Source organism: Saccopteryx leptura, chromosome 1, assembly GCF_036850995.1.
Source record: "Saccopteryx leptura isolate mSacLep1 chromosome 1, mSacLep1_pri_phased_curated, whole genome shotgun sequence".
Classification (NCBI taxonomy): domain Eukaryota; kingdom Metazoa; phylum Chordata; class Mammalia; order Chiroptera; family Emballonuridae; genus Saccopteryx; species Saccopteryx leptura.
The window spans coordinates 269,625,115-269,650,937 of NC_089503.1; the positions used below are offsets into that span (position 1 = coordinate 269,625,115).

The 25,823-nt window shown below is 43.0% G+C and overlaps 1 protein-coding gene across 1 annotated transcript in view; it reads right to left on the reverse strand.

Moving 5' to 3' along the window:
* Positions 1-234: 234 nt before the first annotated feature.
* The window catches only part of NLRP3 (NLR family pyrin domain containing 3), a 30,361-nt gene continuing 4,772 nt past the window's right edge, over positions 235-25,823 (reverse strand). The window contains exons 3-10 of the mRNA XM_066361110.1: positions 23,005-23,109; positions 20,564-22,316; positions 18,024-18,194; positions 14,527-14,697; positions 12,694-12,864; positions 5,120-5,290; positions 4,274-4,444; positions 235-805 (exon numbers count right to left, since the gene is read on the reverse strand). Of these exons, the coding sequence (XP_066217207.1) occupies positions 703-805; positions 4,274-4,444; positions 5,120-5,290; positions 12,694-12,864; positions 14,527-14,697; positions 18,024-18,194; positions 20,564-22,316; positions 23,005-23,109 (2,816 nt within the window). The 3' untranslated portion in view covers positions 235-702. The remainder of the gene's footprint in view (positions 806-4,273; positions 4,445-5,119; positions 5,291-12,693; positions 12,865-14,526; positions 14,698-18,023; positions 18,195-20,563; positions 22,317-23,004; positions 23,110-25,823) is intronic.

A 25,823-nucleotide genomic window follows, 5' to 3' on the forward strand; every position in this document is an offset into this window, starting at 1 on the left:
TCTCTCTCTCTCTCTTTCCTCTCTCTAAAATGAATATGTAAAATCCTTTAAAAATAAAAATAAATAAGCTCCATAAAGCAAGTTAATTTATCTTTAGTAATTTAGATAAATAAGTAAAAATATCTCTAGGTACCTTTTTTTTTTTAATTAAGAAAGAAAACAATTTAACTCCATAAATACAACAAAGTTTCTATATTTTGTGAATTTTCAACCAGGTTCAATAAACATGAATATTTTATTAGAAAATAACGCTGTTACAAAAATTAAAAATAAATAAGTTACTACCACAAAATTGCAACATAATATATAGTTAACTCCTTCTGTTATGGTCAGCCAAGAGAAAGATGGCAGGTGTGAACAGAACAAAGAAGAGACATGGATATGAAAGGAAAGAGACTTAGAAAGAGGAAGAGCAAGAAAAAGGCAGAAAAAAGTACTTTACTGAATGTTAGTTAGATGAAGTCACCAAGAGGAACAAGCTCTCTGACTAAAATGCTGTGATGAGAACCATACCATGTGGATAATTTTGTTAACTTGGTGTTTTACCCAGGAGTAGAGGAGGGGCTCACATTCTCCTTCTCCCACATGGGACCAGAAGGCTGCATAGTGGTGGTCTTAACCCTGGCTGGAGGGGCTCACTGACACTTGTCACACTTAGATGGCCAGGCCACAGTGCAGTGGTGTCTGCCAGCCCTGCTTCCATCACTTCTGCCAGGGCTCAAAGACAACAGTCAGCTCAGGCTTTTCTTCTTGAAGTGTTTCTAATGCACAGATTGTATCGTAATTAAAATACATTTTGCGCAACCTGCAAAAGCAAACAGAAAGTCTTGAGTTATATTCTTTACATGAACATGTGCAGAGTTTTTGGCCTTAAAAATCTCATCTCACATCCCTTATTCTCACACACTGCTAAGCTCCCCAGTGTTGCACTTCATACCTAATGTGGTTTATGTTATATTTGTAACCTGCAAGTTTAAAAATATTTCAACATATGTAAATGTACAGAGAATGGTGTAATGAATCCCCATATGCTTGTGATGTAAGTTTGACAATTAATAGTCCGTGGCCAATCTTGTTTCAGTTAAACATAGCATGTTACACATGCTACAAATATCGTATGGTACGACAATAAATGTAGAAGACTTTTTACTCTTTTTTTTTTTTTTAAAGTCAGAAGAGGAGAGGCAGAGATACAGACTTCTGCATACACCCTGACTGGGATCCGCCTGGCAAGCCCCCTACCAGGCAATGCTCTAACCATCTGGGGCCACTGTTCCATTGCTTGGCAACCAAGCTATTTTAGCACCTGAGGTGGAGGTCACAGTGCCATCCTCAGCACCTGGGCCAACTTTGCTCCAATAGAGAGTGAGAAAGGAGCAGGGGGGGAAGGGTGGAGAAGCAGATGGTCACTTCTCCTGTGTGCCCTGACCAGGAATCAAACCCAGGATTTCCACAGGCCAGGCCAACACTCTACCACTGAGTCAATCAGCCAGGGCAAAGATTTTTTTTTTTTTTTACTTATTTTATTTTATTGTATTGTATTTTTTCTGAAGTTGGAAACGGGGAGGCAGTCAGACAGACTCCCGCATGCACCCAACCGGGATCCACCCGGCATGCCCACCAGAAGGCAATGCTGTGCCTATCTGGGGCGTTGCTCTGTTGCAACCAGAGCCGTTCTAGCGCCTGAGGCAGAAGCCACAGAGCCATCCTCAGCGCCCGGGCCAACTTTGCTCCAATGGAGCCTTGGCTGCGGGAGGGGAAGAGAGAGACAGAGAGGAAGGAGAGGGGGAGGGGTGGAGAAGCAGATGGGCACTTCTCCTATGTGCTCTGGCCTGGAATCGAACCCGGGACTTCTGCATGCCAGGCCAACGCTCTACCACTGAGCCAACCAGCCAGGGCAGCACAAAGACTTTTTAAAAACATAACCACAGTAGCATTCTCACAGCTTAAAAAGTTAACAGTAATTCTTTAATCTCAACACATATTCAACATGTTTAAATTTCGTCAACTGTCTGATAATTTTTTAGTATTATGTTCATGTAATCATGTCCATATGCTGCAGTTGCTTGGTATGCCTCTTCAGTCATCTGTGACAGAAGTCATTGCCCCTTTTCTTTTCCTTGACACTTAACTGAAAAATCCTACCATTTGTCCTGTATCATGTCTAACAATCTTGATTTGACTGTGCTCTGGATTGAAAATTTATGTTTTTCCAAAATTTGTATGTTGAAGCCTTAACCCTCAATGGGATGGTATTTGGAAAGAAGGCCTTTGGGATACAACTAGGGTTAGATGAGGTCATTAGGGTAGGTCCTTGCGATGGGATTAGTGTTCTTATAGGAAGAGATAGCAGTGCTCTCTCTCTTTCTCTCTCTCTCTCTCTCTCTCTCTCTCTCTCTGCCATGTGAGAACACAGGACAAGGGCACTGTCTGACAGTTCAGAAGAGAGCTTTCACCAGAAACCAAGTCAGCAGATCTTGGACATTCCTTCCTCCAGAACTGTGAGAAACAAATGTCCATCACTTAAGGCACGCAGTCTGTGCTAATTTGTTATGACAGCCAAGCCAACAAGACAGGTTGACGGCATCCTTGGACTCCCAAGTGTATTTTGAGCTTGTCCCTCATCCCCAGAGTGTCCATTAGTGATCCCATGTATAGCAATATCCCAGCTTCACCCCCACCGTTCTGTCCTTTGCTCCTCTGTTTCACTTAGCTCTGGGAATTCTGGCTTTTCCTATAACAAATGTGCTCTATTATGTCATCCCAAGAATGCAATGCTGAGTCAAACTTCTATTTATTCAAACATGCATTCCAGTCAGTTCTCTGCCTTGAGGTCATGGACAAGGAGGGAAGTCCCTGGGCTAATAGAATTTATATTCTTACAGGACATGCTGCTAGAATGTACGTACATAAGCAAGAAGAGGCATCAAAGGGGACATAAGGATTTTTTGTCCAGAGTGATTCAGATAAGTTACCACTGACTGAGAAGGGGAAGAAACAGGTTGCAGACAAAGTAGAAAAGCACAGGTTGCAATTTGAATATGCAAAGTTTGGGAGGCTTATTAGACAACCTAAGTGAAAAAGTCAGACCAGCATTTGGACATGGTATTCAGGGAAATATAATTTGGGGTGTTCATCACATATGTGGAAAAAGCCAGTATACTAGACAGTATAAATGAAGGGGAAAGTATGAAGAAAAATTAGACAATGGGTGAGTTTCAGGGATTCAGTTTGTAAAGATCAGGTCAATGAGAAACAAGAGATAAAACAGAGCAGAAACAAGCCAATGAAGTAGGAGAAACCCCAGAGGGTAGTGTGTTGCCACTCAAGTCTAGAGAAGCCTGACCAGGCTGTGGCACAATGGATAGCGTATTGACCTGGGATGGTGAGGACCCAGGTTTGAAGCCACGAGGTCACCAGCTTGAATGCAAGCCTTGAGCATGGGCTCACCAACTTGAACATGAGATAATAGACATGACCCCATGGTCACTGGCTTGAGCTCAAAGGTTGCTGGCCTGAGCCCAAGGTCACTGGCTTGAGCAAGGGGTCATTTACTCTGCTGGAGCTCCCTGGTCAAGGCACATATAAAAAAGCAATCAATGAACAACAAAGATGCTGCAACAAAGAATTGATGCTTCTCATCTCTCTTCCTCCTGTCTGTCTGTTCTTCTATCTCTCCAGAAAATTTAAAAAAACAAACAGTAATAGTTAAGTCCAGAGTGTAATCTGCAGGTTGAACTGAAGGCAGGACATTAACAGGAAGCTCTTACTTTGGGAGGTAATGAGCACCTCAGTGCTGTCCCTGTGATGGAAGGGAGCCAGGGGTCCCAACACATGGCACTGGCTGAATTTTATGGAATTTCTCATCTTGATGGCTCTGGAGCACTCTCTCTCCATTTAGAAATCCTCAAAAATAAGGCCAACAACACTCCTCTATGGCAAGACCTTCGCAATCAGGATGACCCATAGACAAGGTCTAGCTCTACAAAGTCCAAGCCTCTGTCTAGAAATGTAACTCTCTTTGGCCACTTGCATTGGGCCTTACATTTCTTTTAGGAATATAGATGGAAGGCTTTTCCACACCCAACTGAACATGGAACATTCTAAATGCCTGAATAAAGTTCATGACTCATTCACCCTAAAATATCTGCAACACCTGGCCCAAGCCCAACTTCACACTGAGTGCAAAAAAACCATCTTGGAATTCTGTGACTGGCCACTTTTCCTTAGTGCTCGGAGCCCTGTCCCTCACATCTCTGCAGGGGGCACTTACTGAAGGCTTTTCAGGAGGCAGCTCTGTTGCTTCAGCACCTCACAGAACAGCATGACCCCAAGGTCACCCAGGTCGTTGCTGCCCAGGCTTAGCTGCCGTAGGCTCTGGTTGGAGGTCAGAAGTGTGGAAAGATCCCAGCAGCAGTGTGAAGACAGGCTGCAGTTGTCTAGTCTGCCAAAAAAAAAGGGGGGGGGTCAATTTGACTTTGGGTGAGGGGTATGCAACATAATCAAATGTCAAAATAATGTGGAGATGTTTTCTCTGAACATATGTACCTTGATTTATCAATGTCACCACATTAAAATTAATAAATTAAAAAAAAATTTCTAAACTCTTTAAAAAAATAAAAGGCAATAAAAAAGGGGGGGTGATCAAAGCAAATGTCCTCTTACCCTCCACCCAGGTCTCTTAGCCTGTGATGTTTCAAATAAAGTGGAAATGCACTGTCAGCAAGCCCAGAACTGTTGTGTGTGCCACAGTTGTTTTCTTTGCACGGAGGAGTATTTTTTCTGGTCCACTGGATTATCCAGACCCAATTAGCAATAGTGGTTTCTGAATTGATTTTCCCCAAATTGTATGTCTTTCCCAAATTTCCTTAAAACACAAAAGCCATACCTCCCCCACTCCTTTGTGGTAGAAAGATATGTGGGGAAAGCAGCTCCAGTCTCTACCTTTACACCACCTGAAAGTAGAATTTAATTTGTCCTACTCTCATGATTCTGTAAAAAGCCAAACCCTCAGAAGACACCATCACTTCAGAGATACAGATTATCTCATCATCACTTCCCCTGACTCCCCCCTTACCCACCATGTATTCCCATCGCCCTAATAACCTAAGAAACTTACTCCAACATCTGAAGCTTGCAGTTGGGGTGCAAGAGTCCCTTACATAGCAGCTTCACCCCCATGTCTCCAAGAGCATTACCCCGTAAGTAAAGGTGTGTGAGGTTCCAGTTAGTGCTCAGCACTGAGGACAGGGCTGGACAACAATCTGATGTCAGGCCTGACTTCACCAGCCTATAGAAAAAACGGGGAGGAGAGTCCTCAATGCCAGCCTTCCTTGGACATGGCATCATCCTAATTCCAAAACTAAATAAAGACACTACAAAAAAAAGAAAATTAGACATCAATATCCCTAATGAACATACTTGTTAAAAATCATCAGCAAAATATTAGCAAACTGAATCCAGTAATACGTTAAAAAAAAGTCATATACCACAATCAAGTGGGATTTATTCCAGGGATGCAAGGTTGGTACAATTCCTGCAAATCAATGAACATGATGCACATTTTTTAAATTAAGGATAAAAACCACATGGTCATATAAATAGATGCAGAAAAAGCATTTGATAAAAACCAGTCTTCATTTACAATAAAAACTCTCACCAAAGTGGGAGTAGAAGGGACATACCTCAATATAATAAAGGCCATATATGACAAACCCACAGCCAACATTATACTTCATGCACAAAAACTAAAAGTGTTTCCCTTAAGATCAGGAACCAGACAGGGATGTTCCCTAGCACCACTCTTATTCAACATTCTACTGGAAGTCTAGCCACAGCATTCAGAAAAGAAGAAACAAAAGGCATCCAAATTGGAAAAGAAAGAGTGATGCTGTCATTATTTGCAGATGACATAATGCCTTATATGGAGAACCCTATAGATTCCAGAAAAAACTATAAGAACTGATAAATTAACTCAATAAAGTAGCAAGATACAAACTAAAAATCCAGAAACTGCCTGACCAAGAGGTGGCACAGTGGATAGAACGTCAACCTAAGATGCTAAGACCCAGGATTGAAACTCTGAGGTTACCAACTTGAGCATGGGCTCATCCGGCTTGAGTTTGGAATCACCAGCTTGAGTGTGGGATCATAGATGTGACCCCGTGGTCACTGGCTTGAGCCCAGAGGTCACTAGCTTGAACCCCAAGGTCACTGTCTCGAGCAAGGGGTCACTGGCTTGGCTAGAGCCCTCTCCCCACCTCTGTCAAGGCACATATGAGAAGCAATCAATGAAACACTAAAGTGCCATAATTATGAGTTGATGCTTCTCATCTCTCTTCCTTCCTGTCTCTCTCATTTACTTACTAAAAATTAAAATTAATAAATATCCAGAAATCAGCTGCATTTTTATGCACAAATAATGAACTATGAAATAGAAAAATTAAGAAAACAGTTCCATTTACAATTGCTTCAAAAAGAATAAAATACGTAAGAATAAATTTAACCAAGGATGTAAAATATCTGTACTTGGAAAATTTAAGACACGGAAGAAAGAAACTGAAGAAGATACACATTAAGTGGAAGCATGTACCATGTACACAGATAGAAAAAATTAACATGATTAAAATGTTCATTTTAATGAACCAAAACAATGTATAGATTCAGTGAAATTCCTATCAAGATGCCAATGGAGCATTTCACAGAACTAAAATAAATATTCTAAAAATGTACATGAAACCACAGAAGACCCCAAATAGCAATAGTGATCTTGATAATAAAAAAAAGTATAAAGTTGGAAGAATCACACTACCTAATAACAAACTATACTACAAGGCCATAGTAATCAAAACAGCATGGTAGTGGCATAAAAACAGACATATAGATCAAAGGAACAGAACAGAGATCCCAGAAATAAACTCACATCTTTATAGTCAATTAATATTTGACAAAGGAAGCAAGGACATACAATGGGGTAAATCTAGTCTAGTCAATAAATAAGGGTAGGAAAATGGGACAGATACATGGAAAAAATAAAACTGGACAGCTTACACTATACACAAGAATAAACTCAAAATTTATTAAATACTTAAATATTAGAGACTCAAAACCATAAAAATTCTAGGAGAAAACATAGGTAGTAAAGTTTCAGATGTTTCTCATAGCAATATTCTTTTTCTCTGATATATCACTGCAAGCAAGGGAAACAAAAGAAAAAATAAACACATGGGACTACATCATACTAAAATGTTTTGCAAAATGAAAAGAAAACCCACTCAATGGAAGAACATATTTGCCAATACCTCTAATAAGGGCTTCATACCTAAAATTTATAAGAAACTTTTAAAACTCAAAACTTTCAAAATATCAAAAATCAAACAATTCAATTAAGAATTGGGTCCTGACTGGATAGCTCTGTTGGTTGGAGCATTGTCCTGATGTGCAAAGGTTGCAGATTTGATCCCCAGTTAGGACACATACAGAAACAGATCAATGTTTCTGTCTCTTTCTCTCTCTCCTTTCATCTCTCTCTAAATATCAATAAATAAAATTTTTGAAGTAAAAAAAAATTGAGTTAAAAAAATAAAATGACCTGGGCAAAGGACCTGAATAGATATTTTTCCAAAGAAAACATACAAATAGTCATTGGACATTTGAAAAGATGCTCGACATCACTGATTATCACAGAAATGCAAATTAAAACCACAATGAAATTCACTTATATGTGGAGTCTAATGAATGAAATAAATTAATGGACTCAAAGATGCAGAGAAGAGACTGAGAGCTGTCAGAGGAGACTGGGGCTTGGGGGCTGAGTAGAAAAGGTAAAAGATTAAGAAAACACTCATAGCCTGACCAGGCAGTGGCACAGTGGATAGAGCGTCGAACTGGGATGCGGAAAACCCAGGTTCGAGACCCCAAGGTCGCCAGCTTGAGCGCGGGCTCATCTGGTTTGAGCAAAAGCCCACCAGCTTGAACCCAAGGTCGCTGGCTCCAGCAAGGGGTTACTCAGTCTGCTGAAGGCCCGCGGTCAAGGCACATATGAGAAAGCAATCAATGAACAACTAAGGTGTTGCAGCGCGCAATGAAAAACTAATGATTGATGCTTCTCATCTCTCTCCATTCCTGTCTGTCTGTCCCTGTCTATCCCTCTCTCTGACTCACTCTCTGTCTCTGTAAAAAATAATAAAAAAATAAAAAAAAACACTCAGACAGACAACACTGTGGGGTTGCTGGAGGGAAAGGGGTTGGGGAGGTAAAGGAGAATAGAGGGAGATAGATGATGATGGAGGGTGACTTGACTTAGTTGTGGTAAACACACAATTCAACTTAACAGGTGATGTATGATAGAATTGTGCATCTGAAACTTGTATTATTTTATTTTCCAATATCACCCCAATAAATTCAATTTAAAAATTTAAAAATAAAGAACTAATTCCTCCCAAAATAAATAAATGAATAATTGGCCCAGGCCGGTTGGCTCAGTGGTAGAGCATCGGTCTGGCGTGCAGAAGTCCCGGTTCGATTCCCAGCCAGGGCACACAGGAGAAGTGCCCATCTGCTTCTCCACCCCTCCCCCTCTCCTTCCTCTCTGTCTCTCTCTTCCCCTCCCGCAGCAAGGCTCCATTGGAGCAAAGATGGCCCGGGAGCTGGGGATGGCTCCTTGGCCTCTGCCCCAGGCGCTGGAGTGGCTCTGGTTGCAACAGAGCGACGCCCTGGAGGGGCAGAGCATCGCCCCCTGGTGGGCAGAGCGTCGCCCCCAGGTGGGCATGCTGGGTGGATCCCCGTCGGGCGCATGCGGGAGTCTGTCTGACTGTCTCTCCCCATTTCCAGCTTCAGAAAAATACAAAAAAAAAATAATAAAAAATAATAATAAATAAATAATTAATTAAAAAATAGCCCTGGCCGGTTGGCTCAGTGGTAGAGCGTTGGCCTGGCGTGCGGGGGACCCGGGTTCGATTCCCGGCCAGGGCACATAAGAGAAGCGCCCATTTGCTTCTCCACCCCCCCTCCTTCCTCTCTGTCTCTCTCTTCCCCTCCCGCAGCCAAGGCTCCATTGGAGCAAAGATGGCCCAGGCACTGGGGATGGCTCCTTGGCCTCTGCCCCAGGCGCTAGAGTGGCTCTGGTCACCGCAGAGCGACGCCCCAGAGGGGCAGAGCATCGCCCCCTGGTGGGCAGAGCGTAGCCCCTGGTGGGCATGCCGGGTGGATCCCAGTCGGGCGCATGTAGGAGTCTGTCTGACTGTCTCTCCCCATTTCCAGCTTTAAATAAATAAATAAATAAATAAATAAATAAATAAATAAATAAAATAAAATCTCCTGAAGAAAGATTTGAAGACTCTCTGGGACAGTGAGCACATCCACATGCTGGCAGAGTGGGGCACCCCAGCTCCATGGGAACAGACACTCCTGAGCCCCGGACCTTCTGGTTCTCATCCTACATGACTCTTCACATGGCTATTTGTATTCTTTATAATATTCTTTATAATAAACATAATAATGGTTTTTCTGATTACTGTGAGCTATTGTAGCAAATTTTTAAACCTGTGGTGACTGTCATTGGAACCCCCAATTCGTAGCCAAGAAAGAAATGCGAGTAACCTAAGGATCCAGCATTTGCAATTAGCATCCAGCATTGCTGGGGAGAGGACAGTCTTGTAGGACAGAGCCTTTGTCAAGTGGGATCTGGTGACTCTAGGTAGATAGCATCAAAATAAAATTGACTGTAAGACACCCAGTTGGTGTTTCCAGAGAATTGCTTGTTGGTGTTAAAGGACACCCCAGAATTTTTATTATTATTTGCTCAAAAATTCCAACAACTCACATTCTGACATGAGAGCCAGAAATATGAGCAAACTACTAGCTCAACAAATACAGCCCAGGGCCACAGAAGATAAGAACTCCACCCCACCAGTGAAAGCACAGAGATTCAGAAGATGAGAGTTTCACCACACTAGTGACAGGACAGGGACACACAAGATCAGAAGATGACAGATCCACCCAATAGTGACATCACAGAGACATAGAAGGTAAGAGTTCTAACCCACCAGTGACAGCACAGGGACGCAAAAGAAGAGAGCTCCAGCACACATCTCTTGGAAGGTCAGTTTCAGGTCTGAGCATTTGCACTTCAAATGGGGTATTAAACTGCCGTGGGTCTCACGTGGGAATTTTAATTTTTTTTTCACTTAAAGTATGGTTATAATGAATAAATGTGTACTCGTTTAAACACACATACCTTCTAGCTTTCAAAATTATTTTTGTTTCAATGTTGCCTAACCTGTAAAAGTATTTGACATATAAATATATAACTTGTGAGGTAAAATGTAGTTTTAAAATTTATGTTGTTTTCTAGCGAAATTTTTGTTATTAATTTTTTGTTTTTTTAGGCAGGTTCATGTGTGAGACTATTAACACATCTCTTTAGTGGACAGCACAATAATATGTAAGTCCATATAATACCTATTATAAAAAATATACTATAAAATATGTTGTTCCCCATTTGGGGCTCATGGAATGTGCTATGTTAAAAATTGATAATATTTAGGTACTTTAGTAATTCATAGTTGTTGTTTTACTTCCACAGTTTTGGGGGCAGTATGGCTGCTAGAAAATTTCTTAGTGTTAGAGATATAGAAGAAATACTCAGAAATGACGAACTTTTTGACAAATTAGAACACGAAACCATCGATATAGTTGAACTGTCTCCCAATAATGTGGATGCAGTATCAGATTGTAAAGACCTTGATGAAAATATTTTAGAAGACACTCTTCCACAGGATGTTTCTGGTCAATTAGAAGTACATTCTAGTGCCTTAGAAGACAATCCATCATCTATGCAAAAATCAAAACGTAAAGTATTGCCAAAGAGTGACTGGAAAAAACAGGACATAAACTTTTCCAGTAGTACATTACAGTACGACAATGTATCTGAACTGAAATAAAAAATGACTCAACATTTGAAAAATAAATCACCTGTTGACATATTTGAAGAATTTTTTGATGAAGACTTGTTAAACTACATAGTAACCCAAAGTACAGTGTGTCTGTAAAGTAGTGTTGCACTTTTGACTGGTCACAGGAAAGCAACAAAAGACAACAGAAATGTGAAATCTGCACCAAATAAAAGGAAAACCCTCCCAGTTTCTGTAGGATGATGTGGCAGCATGTGCGCATGCACAGATGATGACGTAACACCGTGTATACAGCAGAGCAGCCCACGGCCATGCCAGTCGAGATGTGGACGGTATAGAGGAAAGTTCAGTGTGTTCTGTGGCTCGCTAAATTCGAATCCGTGACCAAAGTGCAACGTGAATATCGGCGTGTTTATAATGAAGCGCCACCACGTAGGAATAACATTACTCGTTGGGATAAGCAGTTGAAGGAAACCAGCAGTTTGGTGGAGAAACCCCGTTCTGGTAGGCCATCAGTCAGTGATGAGTCTGTAGAGGCTATACAGGATAGCTACATGGAGCATATGATTACTATTATTATGAAAGTAATAATATTTTTGCATTGATTTGGAATGACAATAACTGTGTCAAAGTTATGTCAAATTATTTAGGAGTACAACCTTTAGAAAAAGTGAAAAGGTATTCTAAGAAAGAAAAGATAGAATGTCGAGTGGATAGAACACACATTGTAGGGCAATATAACAAGTATATAGGTGATGTTGACAAGCTGGGCTGGAATGTCCAAAAGTATTGCATTAAATTTAGAGGAAAGAAGTGGTATTTTCCTCTTTTTTACAAATGCCATTGATGTTGCTGTTGTTAACGCCCATGCTCTTTATACTGCTTCAAATGAAAACATCTCGTTATAGGACTTCAGACACAATATTGCAAGAACATATATGAAAACAGACTTATTATCCAATCCTAAAGTCATCGGAAGACCCAGTTCAAGCGTGACAAGGAAAAGCCGTGTACCTGAAGATGTTAGATTTGATCCAATTGGACATGTATTGGAAGGACCTGTGAGGGAAAGCAAAGAAAATGTGCTGTATGTGGCACAAATGTGTGCAAGCAGTGTAGGAAATGTAATGTAGGACTCCATGTCGAATGCTTTCCTGTTTGGCATAGAACATGAGTTTGTCTTGTGTGTGTAATATTATCTGTTCTTTCAAAATTTTTGTGACAGGACAGTCCATGAACCCCAAATGGTATCAATATTTTTTTCCAATACAGACCCCTAAATTCCATTACCTAATTCCATTTTCAAACAAAATACACCAAAAAAAATCGGAAATAAAAATTTGGCAAGTAATGAGTTTTAACAGACCAGTCCCTAATTAGGACCACATGACTATGTGGGTGTTGGTGCTCAGCTATCTATCTCCTAATTGAGGGCTGAGATGAAAAGACTAGAGAGTGAGTGTTTTCTCTGGGAATTGAGATCAGCACCCCTCGGCAGACTCTTGGGAGCAAAGCTAATCCACAGAAATCAAAGAAGGTGCCCTGCTGGGATCAGAACTCACCCCTGCTGCAGTGGCCACATTGTGCAGCAATGATCAACTTGCTTGGAAATGTTCACACATAAAGTGGGTACTATCCCCATGAATAGCTTAGAAGCATGTAGAGAATTGGGAGGACAAAAACTGTCTCCTTTGTTCTCCACCCTCAACTCCATCTGAGTAACACCCACATTTTCCCAATAATGTATCCTTGAAAGGAGACACCATGAATACTTACTTACCCCAGTTTCTGAAGCTTACATTGTGGATGCTTTGCTCTTTCACATAAAACTCCAACTCCTGAGTCTCCTAGGGCATTCTCCCCCAAGTAGAGTCTGGTCAGGGACTGATTCATGCTCAGGACAGATGCGATATCCACACAACACGCTGATGTGAGACAGCAGTTGACCAACCTTACGCAGAGATGGCAGAGCATTAACATACCTCTCACTCCCTCTGCTGTGATTCAAGGAAGCACTCCTAGTCTAATCCACACATGGAAAGAGTACGTTTATGTTCTATGTTAACTTTTTATTTCCTTTTCTGTTTTTGTACTAGCAAGTAAACACCTTCTAACCCCATGCCAATTCTGCACCTTCCCACTCCCTACATTTATTATTGTGTTAAATGTATACAGCATATGCCTGACCAGTGGTGGAGTGGTGGGTAGAGTATCAACCCATGACACCAAGATCCTAGTTTTAAAACTATGAGGTTGTTGGCTTGAGCACAGGTTCATCTGGCTGAAACACAGACTCACCAGCTTGAGTGTGGGGTCACCTGCTTGAGTGTGGGATCATGTCAATGGTCACTGGCTTGAGTCCAAAGGTCGCTGGCTTGAACCCAAGCTTGCTGTCTTGAGCAAGGGGTCACTGGCTCTGTTGGGCCCACTGCCCACCCCATCAAGGCACTTAGGAGAAGTAATGAATGAACAACTAACAGTGCCACAACTTCGAATTGATGCTTCTCATCTCTCTCTTTTTGTCTCTATATACATCTTTTTCTCTCTCTCTCGCTTATATATTTACAAGTTACACACAACATACAAGTTACCATTGTAGGCACTGTAAGTGTACAGCTCAGTGGCATGAAGTATACTCACACTGTAGTGCAACCATCACCACCATCTATCTCCAGAACTTCCTCATCGTACTAAACTAAAACTCTGTCCCCATTAAACAATAATTCCCAATTCCCCAGCCCATGGCAACCAACCTTCTACTTCCTGTCTCTATGAGTTTGACCACACTAGGGACCTCATTCATGTAAGCAGATCATATAGAATTTGTCCTTTTGTGTCTGGCTTATTCCACTTAATACAATGTCCTCAAGGTTTACCCATGTTGCAGCATGTGTCAGATTCCTTTTAAGGCTATATTTGTGTATATATCACATTTTTTAAATCTACTTGTGCATTGACGGACACTTGGGTTGTCCCCACCTGTGGGCTGTTGGGAACACCACTGCTGGGTGTACAAGTACATGTTTGAGTGCCTCACTTCAACTCTCTGGGGTATTTCCCCAGACATAAAATTGCTAAATCACATGGTAATTCTATGTTTAAATTTTTTATTTTTAGGAACTGACACCCTGTTTTCCACAGCAGCTGCACCATTTAACATTCCCACCAGCCATGTGTGAGGTTTCTGCTTCCTCCACATTCTCACTAACATTTGTTGTTTTCTGTTTTGTTTTGTTTTTTTAGGATAACCACCCTAATGTGTATAAGTCACCCCTGCCATTCCAAGTGCTTCCTTCAGTATCTGCATTGCTCCAGCACCACTGTTCCTGTCCAGCGTGGAGACCAAGGGCTCTGCTAGAGCATCGCATGGCAGCGGCTGAATTTGTTCAGCTAGGCTGGGAATACCCTAAAGACAACATAATTCCCCTTGCTGAGTTTCCCACCAGCACTCAGTATGGGGCTCCTCCCACAGTGACCACTAACTGGTGGAATTACTGACCACCACCTGGAAGGAGCATGAGGACCGTCTTTGGGATACTAGCTCTCCCATCTGTGTGAGCTCATTGAAGTCACGGCTCTTGCTTCTTCATGAGGGGAATGAGCTCACACTCACCACAGCTTCTTCAGGCTGCAGAATATATGCTTCAGCCCCGTGCATATGAGCCTGGCTCCACAGTCCTCCAGAGCGTTGTGGCTCAGGTCCAGCTCCACCAGCATCTGGTTGCTGCTCAGGACGTAGGAGAGGTGGAAGCAGCTCTGATGGGAAAGGCAGCACCGTCGCAACCTGGGTGCCGAGCACAGAAGCAGAGAGCATCAGATCATCGCTGCCTGGCAGATTACCCTCTAGGGATACCTGTGACTTCAGCCCATACAGGGGCACTTGTGTCCTCATGTGACAAAGGGGAAAGCATAATGAAGTATTGAGGAGAGCAGCCTCTTATCAGAACTCCTGAACACTCCCAAGAGACATCCAGGGAAGTAAGCTCCGGGTTGGCCAGCTCACAGCCTGGGACCACAGATAGCTGTTGAGCAGCAAGCAATGATCTTGCTTCATAAATAATGGCCAACTCTCAAATACATAAATGGCACGTGCCTGTTCTGTAAATGGAAAGGGAATGAATCCATAGTCCCACAGTTCACCCTGTGCCCTAACCGCTGAGACTCCCTCACACACATGCCCACCTCTTTAGGGTTGCACCCGTCCACTTCCCTTGGTCAATGCGCCCGCTGTTCTGCTGAGTGATTTAACCTCAGACCCTCATCCACACTGAAGGTACAAGAAGCCCTGGCTCTTGGTTTGTTTTACACACAGACACACGCACAAACACGCACACACCATTCCCAATAACAACAACAACAATAATAATTTGTCCCTGTCAAAGGAACAAGAGCAGTATCCCAGGTCCTTCCCAGGCCAATAGTGCAGATGTCCTGAGCTTTATGGATCACCTTCCTTCCTGCCCCAATCTTCACACCAACTAGAAGTAAATGGACTTCTAGTTGATCTGCAAAGTATCTCATTGTCATCCATTTCCCAGGAATCACACAGGGGTACCCATGGGGTCATGGAGACAGTAGCTGGAGATGAGGGCAGAGAGGCAGGTGAAGTTCCAAAGCCAGCCAGCCAGAGCATCAAGACAAGAAGGAACCGTCAAGGGAAAAATTACAAAACATTTATAATTTATCAAAAGAGCAAAAAGATGTACCCTATGTTCTCTGCAGTGCTAAACTGCTCACAAAAATTAGGGGATATTTTATAGCTTTGTATTCATTTTGAAATATCCCCTAATTTTTGTGAGCAGTATATTTACAATAGCCAAGACATGGAAGCAGCCCAAGTGTTCATCAGTAAATGAGTGGATAAAGAAAGCTGTGGTACGTTTACATAATAGGATACTACACAGCCATAAAAATAAAAAAAGAAATCTTACCCTTTGCAACAGCATGTATGGACCTGGGGAGCATTATGTTAAGTGAAATAAGCCAGTGAGAGAAAGACAACTATTCTATGATTTTACTCATATGTGGAATCTAATAAATAAAATAAAGTAAAAAAATAGAAAGACTCATAGATACAGAGAACAGACTGATAGCTGTCAGAAGAGAGGGGGTTGGGGGATGAGTGAAAAACATAAATGGATTACAAGCAAAACAAAATCTCATAGACATGGACAACAATATGGTGATTACAAAGGGAAAGGGGGTGGGGGAGTAGGAGAGGGTAAAGGGGGGATACATGGTGACAGAAGGACACTTGACTTGGGTGGTGAACACACAACACAATATACAGATAATGGCCTGACCTGTGGTGGCGCAGTGGATAAAGTGTCAACCTGGAAACACTGAGGTTGCCGGTTCAAAACCCTGGCTTGCCTGGTCAAGGCACATATGGGAGTTGATGCTTCCTGCTCCTCCTCTTCTCTCTCTCTCTCTCTCTCTCTCTCTCTCTCTCTCTCTCTTTCTCTCTCCCCCCTCCTCTCTAAAATGAATTTAAAAAAATTAAAAAAAAATATACAGATAATGTATCATAGAATTGTACACCTGAAACCTATGTATTTTATTAACCAATGCTACCCCAATAAATTCAGTTTTAAAAAAATTTACTCCGCCTGACCTGTGGTGACACAGTGGGTAAAGCATTGACCTGTGGTGACGCAGTGGGTAAAGCGTTGACCTGGAATGCTGAGGTCACTGGTTCAAAACCCCAGGCTTGCCTGGTCAAGGCACATATGGGATGGGTCAAGGGGGGATGATGCTTTCTGCTCCTCCCCCCTTCTCTCTCTCTCTCTCTCTCTCTCTCTCTCTGTCTCCTCTCTCTAAAATTAATAAATAAAATCTAAAAAAACCCCTAATTTCATTAAAAAAAAAAGAGCAAAGAGAAAGCATTCAAGCAAGTGGAACATCATGATTAAGGTAGAATTTTCTAACCCCTCTGACTTCTGCATGGACGAGGGGTCGGAGGGTAACAAAAGTGGATGAAGGGAGAACAGCCACTGTTTATTCAGTGTGCATTTTTGAGCACTCAAGTGTGCTGAGACACTTGTTCAGGCATTGTAGAGACAATGAATGGCAAGACAAACACAAACACAAACCTTGCCCTGGGAAGCCAACTGTCTTGGAAGCCATTGTAATATTCAGGCATATGATCATGGTTATTGAACCTGGGTTGGCAAGAATGAGGAGAGTGGACAATGGCTTATAAAGTAGGTAAAATTGGGAAGATTGGGGATGGGGTGGGAACAGTGAGCATGAGAGAGAGGTAGAAAGACATCCTAGAGTGTGGCTTGTCACTAATTCAGATGTATTGTGGGACAAGGCTGCAAGGATGGCTTAGATACAATGTACTCACCTTAAGAATATGAGTGTCTGATTCCCATGTGGATTCAGAGCAAGCTCTTCAGAATAAGGCAACCAGAGATTCCCTGGGACAACCAATCTATACAAAATGTCCTGGTGGGTTCCAGCCCAGTAGCCACCACTGTCTGTGACAACACTCTCAGATTCCCTTCTATCAACATGGCCATGAGGAAATGGAAAATACTGAAGGGCATGCATTTTTGTCACACCACCAACAAATCGCCTGTTTTCAGTTCCCCTTCATACTTCTCCATATAATACCTCCCAAACAACCAGACTCCAATCATTCTGCCTTCTTACTTGCAATGTCCCCCATAAAAAAATTAATATGTTGAAGTCTTAACTGCTAGGACCTCAGAATGTGGCAGTATTTGGAGATGGGGGTCTTTAAAGAGGTGATTAAATTAAAATGAGGTCATTAAAGCAGGCCCTAATCCAACATAACTGGCTTCCTTGTAAGGAGAGGGGATCAAACATGTGCAGAGAGAAGATGCCATCTACATTCAAGAAGTCAGGCTTCAGTGGAAAACAGCCCTGCTCACACTTTCATTTTAGACTTCCAGCCTCCAGAACAGTCTCACAAGAAAATAAATTTCTGTTGTTTAAGCCCCCAGTCTGTAGTACATTGTTAATGGCAGCCCTAGGAACTAATAAACCACTGATCTGGTGGTCCCTGAGGTGTTCCTCCAGCCCTCTTTCTCTCTTTCTCACACACACACACACACACACACACACACACACACACACACTTACCACAATCTCTGAACATTACAGCCAGGATTCTGGAGCATTTCACATAACACCTTCATCCCTGTGTCCCCCAGAGGACTGTCACTGAGGTTCAGTTCCATGAGATTCTGGTTAGTTCCCAGGACAGAGAAGAGACTCCAACAAAAGATGTAAGTAAAAGAGCAGTTCACCAATCTAGAAATGGAAGGAAGGAAGAAGGCGAGAAGAAAATCAATCTGTGAGAAGAGCAAACAAGCGAAGGGGTCAGGAGTGGCTGGCACCTGTTGAGACAACGGCCTCCCAGGGATAAAGAAATGAGTCCTTGAACCAAAGACTGCCCACAGAGGAGCGAAGAAGCCCACAGAGACTTAGTAAGGTTGCTCTGCACACAGTATGGTGCATAGTGTGAGCCGGTGGCTTTGGCTAACAGCGAACTCCTCGGGCCCTTCCTCAGGTGTCCTGCTCGCTCCCCCATTGGTTAGCTGTCCCTCCACTCAGTGATGCAGCGACCAGGCCACCCGCTGGGAATAACGTTAAACTCCAGGAAATAGGATCAGACACATGAATATTCCTGAGACTTCCAAGTGATTCCAATGTGCACTTCTTGTTCAAATTCAGAGTCTGACTCCATGGCTCTAGGGTTGGGCCTGCATGTCTAGTTGGCACTGAATGGTTTGTCCCCGTGGTTGGTCCCAGAAGGTTCTAGAACACACAAAGCAAGCACCTGCTCTCAGAGAAAGGGAGCTGGGAGCTGAAGAGATGGCATCAGGCTTTCCTTGAGGCATTTTCATCTGAGTCCCTGTGAGCCTTCCTCACAACTATGGGGTCTGGGTCAAGCCTCCTGTTTTCTCAGCCTTGCTTTTAGGGCTTTGATGGGCATCTCTGCCACTTTCTCTTACTCCTTCTCTCTCTCCACCTCCCCATCTTCTTTCTAGCTATTCTAACATACTGGCCACCATGGAATTATAGCCTGCTTTTCCACCTCCCACTCTCATCCTCATGTTCCTCTGTCTGCCCCTCCCCCACCTGGCTTGGCTCCCCCATGCCCCACCCTCCAGGATCGCCATTTGAGGGCTCCCCTTCAGGTGCACTCTACAAATGTTCTTCCGGTGGCCCATTTTCCTCATTCTGCCTGTGTTTCTTAACGGTCCCCAAAACTGAACCTTGGCCCTGGCCGGTTGGCTCAGCGGTAGAGCGTCAGCCTGGCGTGCGGGGGACCCGGGTTCAATTCCCAGCCAGGGCACATAGGAGAAGCGCCCATTTGCTTCTCCACACCCCCCCCCCCTTCCTCTCTGTCTCTCTCTTCCCCTCCCGCAGCCAAGGCTCCATTGGAGCAAAGATGGCCCGGGCGCTGGGGATGGCTCCTTGGCCTCTGCCCCAGTCGCTGGAGTGGCTCTGGTCGCGGCAGAGCATCGCCCCCTGGTGGGCAGAGCGTCGCCCCTGGTGGGCGTGCCGGGTGGATCCCAGTCGGGCGCATGCGGGAGTCTGTCTGACTGTTTCTCCCCGTTTCCAGCTTCAGAAAAAAAAAAAAAGAAAAAGAAAAAAAAAACTGAACCTTAAGTCACTGTAAGCAGGACCTGAGTCTTAGCCACCACTGAAGCCCCAGAGGGTGGTCCTGGTTGACCAACCAATGAAGGTGCTAGGGAGACAGAGAAAAGGAGTTTAAAATTCATTGCTGCTGCTGAACATGTCCAGCTTCTTCTCTGCTTTATTTTGTCCCGTGTCTACTGTCTTGTACAGAGGTCACATGCGCGCATTCACAGAATGGCCACCTTCCCACAGCTACTGTGGTTGTGGCAGTTCCATGCAGGGACCTCAGCAGTCAGGTAGCAACTGTACCAATGCAGTCACAAGGGGGTGGGCTTGGGCTGCAAGGAGGTGAATGGACTGTGGCGGAGGTATTGCTGCTGAGCTCCTGCTTGCAAATACTGTGTGAGGCCTGGGAGCATTCTCTGCCATCTAGCCTTATTTCCTCAACGGTCCTTATCACATTGGTTCCAATGAAGCCGTGTCTCTCCTCATTGTTTTCTACACACACTTTTCCTCAGACTACATTCACGTCTTGTTCTTAGCAGACCCTACTGCTCAAATCTTTTAACCTTCTCCTCTCTTCACCCAGGTCCCACCACTTCGTCCAGAGAGGTTCAGACTTCACTCTGTGAAACCGCCATACAGCAGTCAGTGCTAAGGGCCTTCTGTCCTCTGTGGTCCTGAGACCAAGTCACAGGGCTGGTTTTCTCCCTTCGGTATCGACTGGCTATTACCCGGCTAGAACCCCAAGTGGATTGATTACAGGCAATTTGAGTTGACAAACATTTTTACTCAGTTCTCTATTGTTTCATTGGCTTTATCTTGTCCCACTTGTCCAGCTACCCTTCTTCCACTGGTCAGTCTCTGCCAATGAAGGGATCTACTAGAGATGGTGGAGGTTGCATTACTATATAGCTGAGGCAATTGTGTTTGAGAGACAGCTGAGAAGAGGGGAGAGGGAGCAAGTGCTGAGATAAAGGTGGCTAAAAAGTGGAGGGCATGTTCTACCACCTGCCTGAAGCTGGTATCCTTACCGATAAGAAAAAGGTTCTGGGATGATACAGTGGTCCACATCAGAGTGTTGAGCTGTCTCCTCCTCCTCTTCCTCTTCCTCTTTGGGTGAGTTATGGAGCAACCTCAGGGAAAGGGATTGCACGTTTTGACAATTCTTGAGACAGAAAGAAGAAACCACATGGTCCATTCTGGTGGAGAGAGTGATCTCAATTTTTGGGAAGTGGCCCATGGCCCTTTGCACAAAATCTTCCTCCTGCATTTCATACAAGCAGTAGAACAACTCCAGCTGGCTCGGCTGCATCTGCAGGATCTTAGCCTTAGCTTTAGCTTCGATCCATTTCAGCAGCTCTAGCCTGATTTGCTGTGAGATCTTACAACTCAGTTTTTTCTCCAAGTAAGAGGTTCTCTCTTGGTTTATAAGGCCGAAGAGGAAACGGACAACAAAAATCAGATATCCTTTTTCAAATTTGCCATAGTTCTCGAGAAGAGCTGTCACATCTCGTTTGGGGAGTTCCAAAAGACTCTGTGGTACGTCCGTCACCCCTCGCTGCTCCTCCTCTTCCAGCAAGTAGTATATGGCAGCAAAGAACTCCTGGAAAGTCATGTGGATGAAGCTGTAGAACTTCTCACAGTCCACTTCCTTTTGGAATAGGTTCACCCTCAGAAAAGCAGACACATCCGCCTTCTGCAGGCCATGGTTCCTGAGGTCTGCCTCCTCGAACAGGATTTTCTGGTTCCAGATCCCATCTGCAGCCAACGAACAAAGACCCCGAAGGTTGGCCGACACGTGGCGCTTCTGGCTCTCTACTTGCGACTGCAACAAACTGGAGAGAAAGAAGATGTACACGGCAGTAGTGGTCTTGGATGTCTGAGCGAGACTCTTGCCACTGTCCATCTGTTGCTTCAGCCCAGTGCACACGATCCAGCAGACCAAGGGAATGAAGCACATGGTGAAAAGGACCTCATTCTCCTGAATCAGCCTGAAGGCTTCCTGGGCTTGCCGCTCATCTGAGAAATACTTAAAGAAATATTCCTTCTTTTTGGTCTCTGAGAAACCCAGTATCTCCACATGCCGCGGATGATCCAGCAAGTGATGCAGCTTCTCCAGGGCCACGGGCCTTGTGGTGATGAGCAGCGAGGCCTCGGGAAGCAGCTTCTTCCTGATGAGGCTGCTCAGGAGAATGTCTCCCCGTTCCACCTTCTGCCAGTCTGTGCAGAGTGCCTCACTGTGCTCATCGAAGGCTCCTTGCAGTTCATCAAAGCCGTCCATGAGGAAGAGGATCTTGGAAGCCTTCTTCATGATCTTGCTTATGGGTGGGTTTGGGTCAGGGAAGCAGCTGACCATCAGGTCCCTCAGGCTCCTCCGTGTCCCCAGGCTCACTTCCCGACAGTGGATGTAGAACAAATAGTCAAACTTGTCCTGGTAAAGTTTCTCTGATGCCCAGTCCAACATGATCTTCCTGGCCAGCATAGTTTTCCCAATGCCTGCCGATCCCTGGAACACCACTGTGTGTACAGGCTCAGAGTATGGGTCCTCAGGCTCAAACAGCAATTCCAAGTTCACAGAATTCATAGGGCCGTCCCCCATGTTAGCCACGGTCTTGCCAATGGCCAGGAGTTCGTGCTCCCTCTGCTGCTGGCTCTGGTGTTCCTTGACAAGACGCAGCCTGGTGTAGCGTTTATTGAGGTTCACACTCTCACCAAGACGGGCATTCCTGTCCTTCATACACTGGAATCTGCTTCTTATATAATTTCTGTATTTCTTACAGTAATCTGTGGAGAGACAGCAAGTTAGGCTCCAGGAGAAGCCCAAGCATACCCACATGACTTGAGCTCTCAGCTGGGGCCTGTGGTGCACAGGGCGTGGCAACCGGGCTAACAGATGAGGGTGTGGTTCTTCCCCACTCCTTTGGTATAAATCTGGGATTTCAAAATCTTGAGCAGAACAGCCTTTGTGCTGCCCCTAGCCAGAAAATTCTTTTATTCAGTCTTACTCATTTGGGAAGTCTGCAGGCCGTGCCTGCCTTTCAAAATCTGAAACACTGGCCCTGAATGGATAGCTTAGGTGGTTGGATCATTGTCCCAATACTCCAAGGATTGCAGGTTCAATCCCCAGCCAGTGTACATACAGGAATCAATCAATGAATATACATAAATAAGTGGAAAACAAATGGATGTTTCTCTCTCTTTCTCTTTCTCTCTCTCTCTCTCACCCTTCTCTCTAAAACTGACTAATAAATAATTTTTTTTAAAAATCTGAGACACTCAATGGCCTCTCCTTGGCTTGGGAATTGCAAGGAGCCAAGTGAAAATGTATTCGTGTTTTCAGCAGGGGTGGATTTCCTGGAATATGCTTTTCAGCCCTAGGAGCAGGAGTACTTAGGATGACGAATTCCCAGCTTTCCAATGCCTCCCAGACTGAGTCTCCAAACCCAATTGAAAGCATCACCCTCATGATTACCTTTTCTTTTTTTACAAATAGAGATTCTGGAAAGGTACCCCAATAAACCCATCCACTCTTCTTCCAGGCTTTCTTCCCGGCATACCACAGAAACATGTGCATTCTCTGAAAAGGAAAGGAAAGGAAAAAAAAATACAAAGTGTCAAAAACTGGAACTCCTGACTAAGGGGATGTAACTGAGACCTAATGCCAAGTTTCAGACACAGGAGAAATTTAGATAAAGTGAAACTAATCAGTGAAGTTTCCTGAGGGTACATGAGCCCTGACTTGGGTTTCTAAAGGAGTTAGAAACAAAAGCAGACTGTTTTTTTTTTCCATCTTCTCATACCACTATCACGAGAGGAAGAAAGAGGATGAAGCCAAGAAAAGTAAAAGAAATAACTAAAACACACATGTACCAACTCTGATGCATAGGATACAAGTAACATAGTAAAAAGGCAACCCATGAATGAAATGGGGGAAAATATCTGCAGATCATATATCTCATCAGGGCTTAATATCTAGATATAGAAAAAGCTCCTGTAAAGTCAACAACAAAAAACAAGCAAGTCAATTAAATGGGCTTAAATAGACATTTTTTTTTCAAAGATAAAGAGCCAACAAGCACATGAAAAGGCACTCCTCCCAAAGAATCCACAAAAAGACTACTAGAAACAATAAGCCAATACAGTAAGGTCGCAGGATACAAAATTAACATACAGAAGTCAATAGCCTTTCTATATGCCAACAATGAAACAACTGAGAAGGAACTCAAAAGAACAATCCCCTTCACGATTGCAACAAAAAAAATAAAATACTTAGGAATAAACATAACAAAGAATGTAAAGGACTTATATAATGAAAACTATAAACCATTGTTAAGGGAAATCGAAAAAGATATAATGAGATGGAAGAATATACCTTGTTCTTGGCTAGGAAGAATAAATATAATCAAGATGGCTATATTACCCAAAGCAATATACAAATTTAATGCAATTCCCATCAAACTTCCAATGACATTTTTTAAAGAAATAGAGCAAAAAATCATCAGATTTATATGGAACTATAAAAAACCCCGAATAGCCAAAGCAATCCTAAAGAAAAAGAATGAAGCTGGGGGCATTTCAATACCTGACTTCAAACTCTATTATAGGGCCACGACAATCAAAACAGCATGGTATTGGCAGAAAAATAGACACTCAGACCAATGGAACAGAATAGAAAGTCCAGAAATAAAACCACATATATATAGTCAAATAATTTTTGATAAAGGGGCCAACAACACACAATGGAGAAAAGAAAGCCTCTTCAATAAATGGTGCTGGGAAAACTGGAAAGCCACATGCAAAAGAATGAAACTGGACTACAGTCTCTCCCCCTGTACAAAAATTAACTCAAAATGGATCAAAGATCTAAACATAAGACCTGAAACAATTAAGTACATAGAAGAAGACATAGGTACTCAACTCAGGGACCTGGGTTTTAAAGAGCATTTTATGAATTTGACTCCAATGGCAAGAGAAGTGAAGGCAAAAATTAATGAATGGGACTACATCAGACTAAGAAGTTTTTGCTCAGCAAGAGAAACTGATAACAAAATAAACAGAAAGCCAACTAAATGGGAAATGATATTTTCAAACGACAGCTCAGATAAGGGCCTAATATCCAAAATATACAAAGAACTCATAAAACTCAACAACAAACAAACAAACAATCCAATAAAAAAATGGGAAGAGGATATGAATAGACACTTCTCCCAGGAAGAAATACAAATGGCCAACAGATATATGAAAAGATGCTCATCTTCTTTAGCTATTAGAGAAATGCAAATCAAAACGGCAATGAGATACCACCTCACACCTGTTCGATTAGCTGTTATTAGCAAGTCAGGTAACAGCAAATGTTGGAGAGGCTGTGGAGAAAAAGGAACCCTCATACACTGTTGGTGGGAATGTAAAGTAGTACAACCATTATGGAAGAAAGTATGGTGGTTCCTCAAAAAACTGAAAATAGAACTACCTTATGACCCAGCAATCCCTCTACTGGGTATATATCCCAAAAACTCAGAAACATTGATACGTAAAGACACATGCAGCCCCATGTTTATTGCAGCATTGTTCACAGTGGCCAGGACATGGAAACAACCAAAAATCCCGTCAACAGATGACTGGATAAAGAAGATGTGGCACATATACACTATGGAATACTACTCAGCCATAAGAAATGATGACATCGGAACATTTACAGCAAAATGGTGGGATCTTGATAACATGATACGAAGCGAAATAAGTAAATCAGAAAAAAACAGGAACTGTATTATTCCATACGTAGGTGGGACATAATAGTGAAACTAAGAGACATTTATAAGAGTGTGGTGGTTACGGGGGGGAGGGGGGAATGGGAGAGGGATAGGGGGTGGGGAGGGGCACAAAGAAAACAAGATAGAAGGTGACAGAGGACAATCTGACTTTGGGTGGTGGGTATGCAACATAATTGAACGACAAGATAACCTGGACTTGTTATCTTTGAATATATGTATCCTGATTTATTGATGTCACCCCATTAAAAAATAAAATTATATAAAAATAAAAATAAAAAATAAAAAATAAAAAAAAATAAAAAAAAAAAAGAAAAGGCACTCCTTATCACTAGCCAATAGTGAAATGCTAATCAAAACCAAAATGAGATGTTGTCTCACACTCATTAGGATAGCTACTATAAAAAGAAACATAAAATAACTGTTGGCAATAATGTGGAGAAATTAGAATCTTTGTGCACTGTTGGTGGGAGTGTTAAATAGTGCAGGCACTATGAAAAATGGTATGCAAATTTCTCAAAAA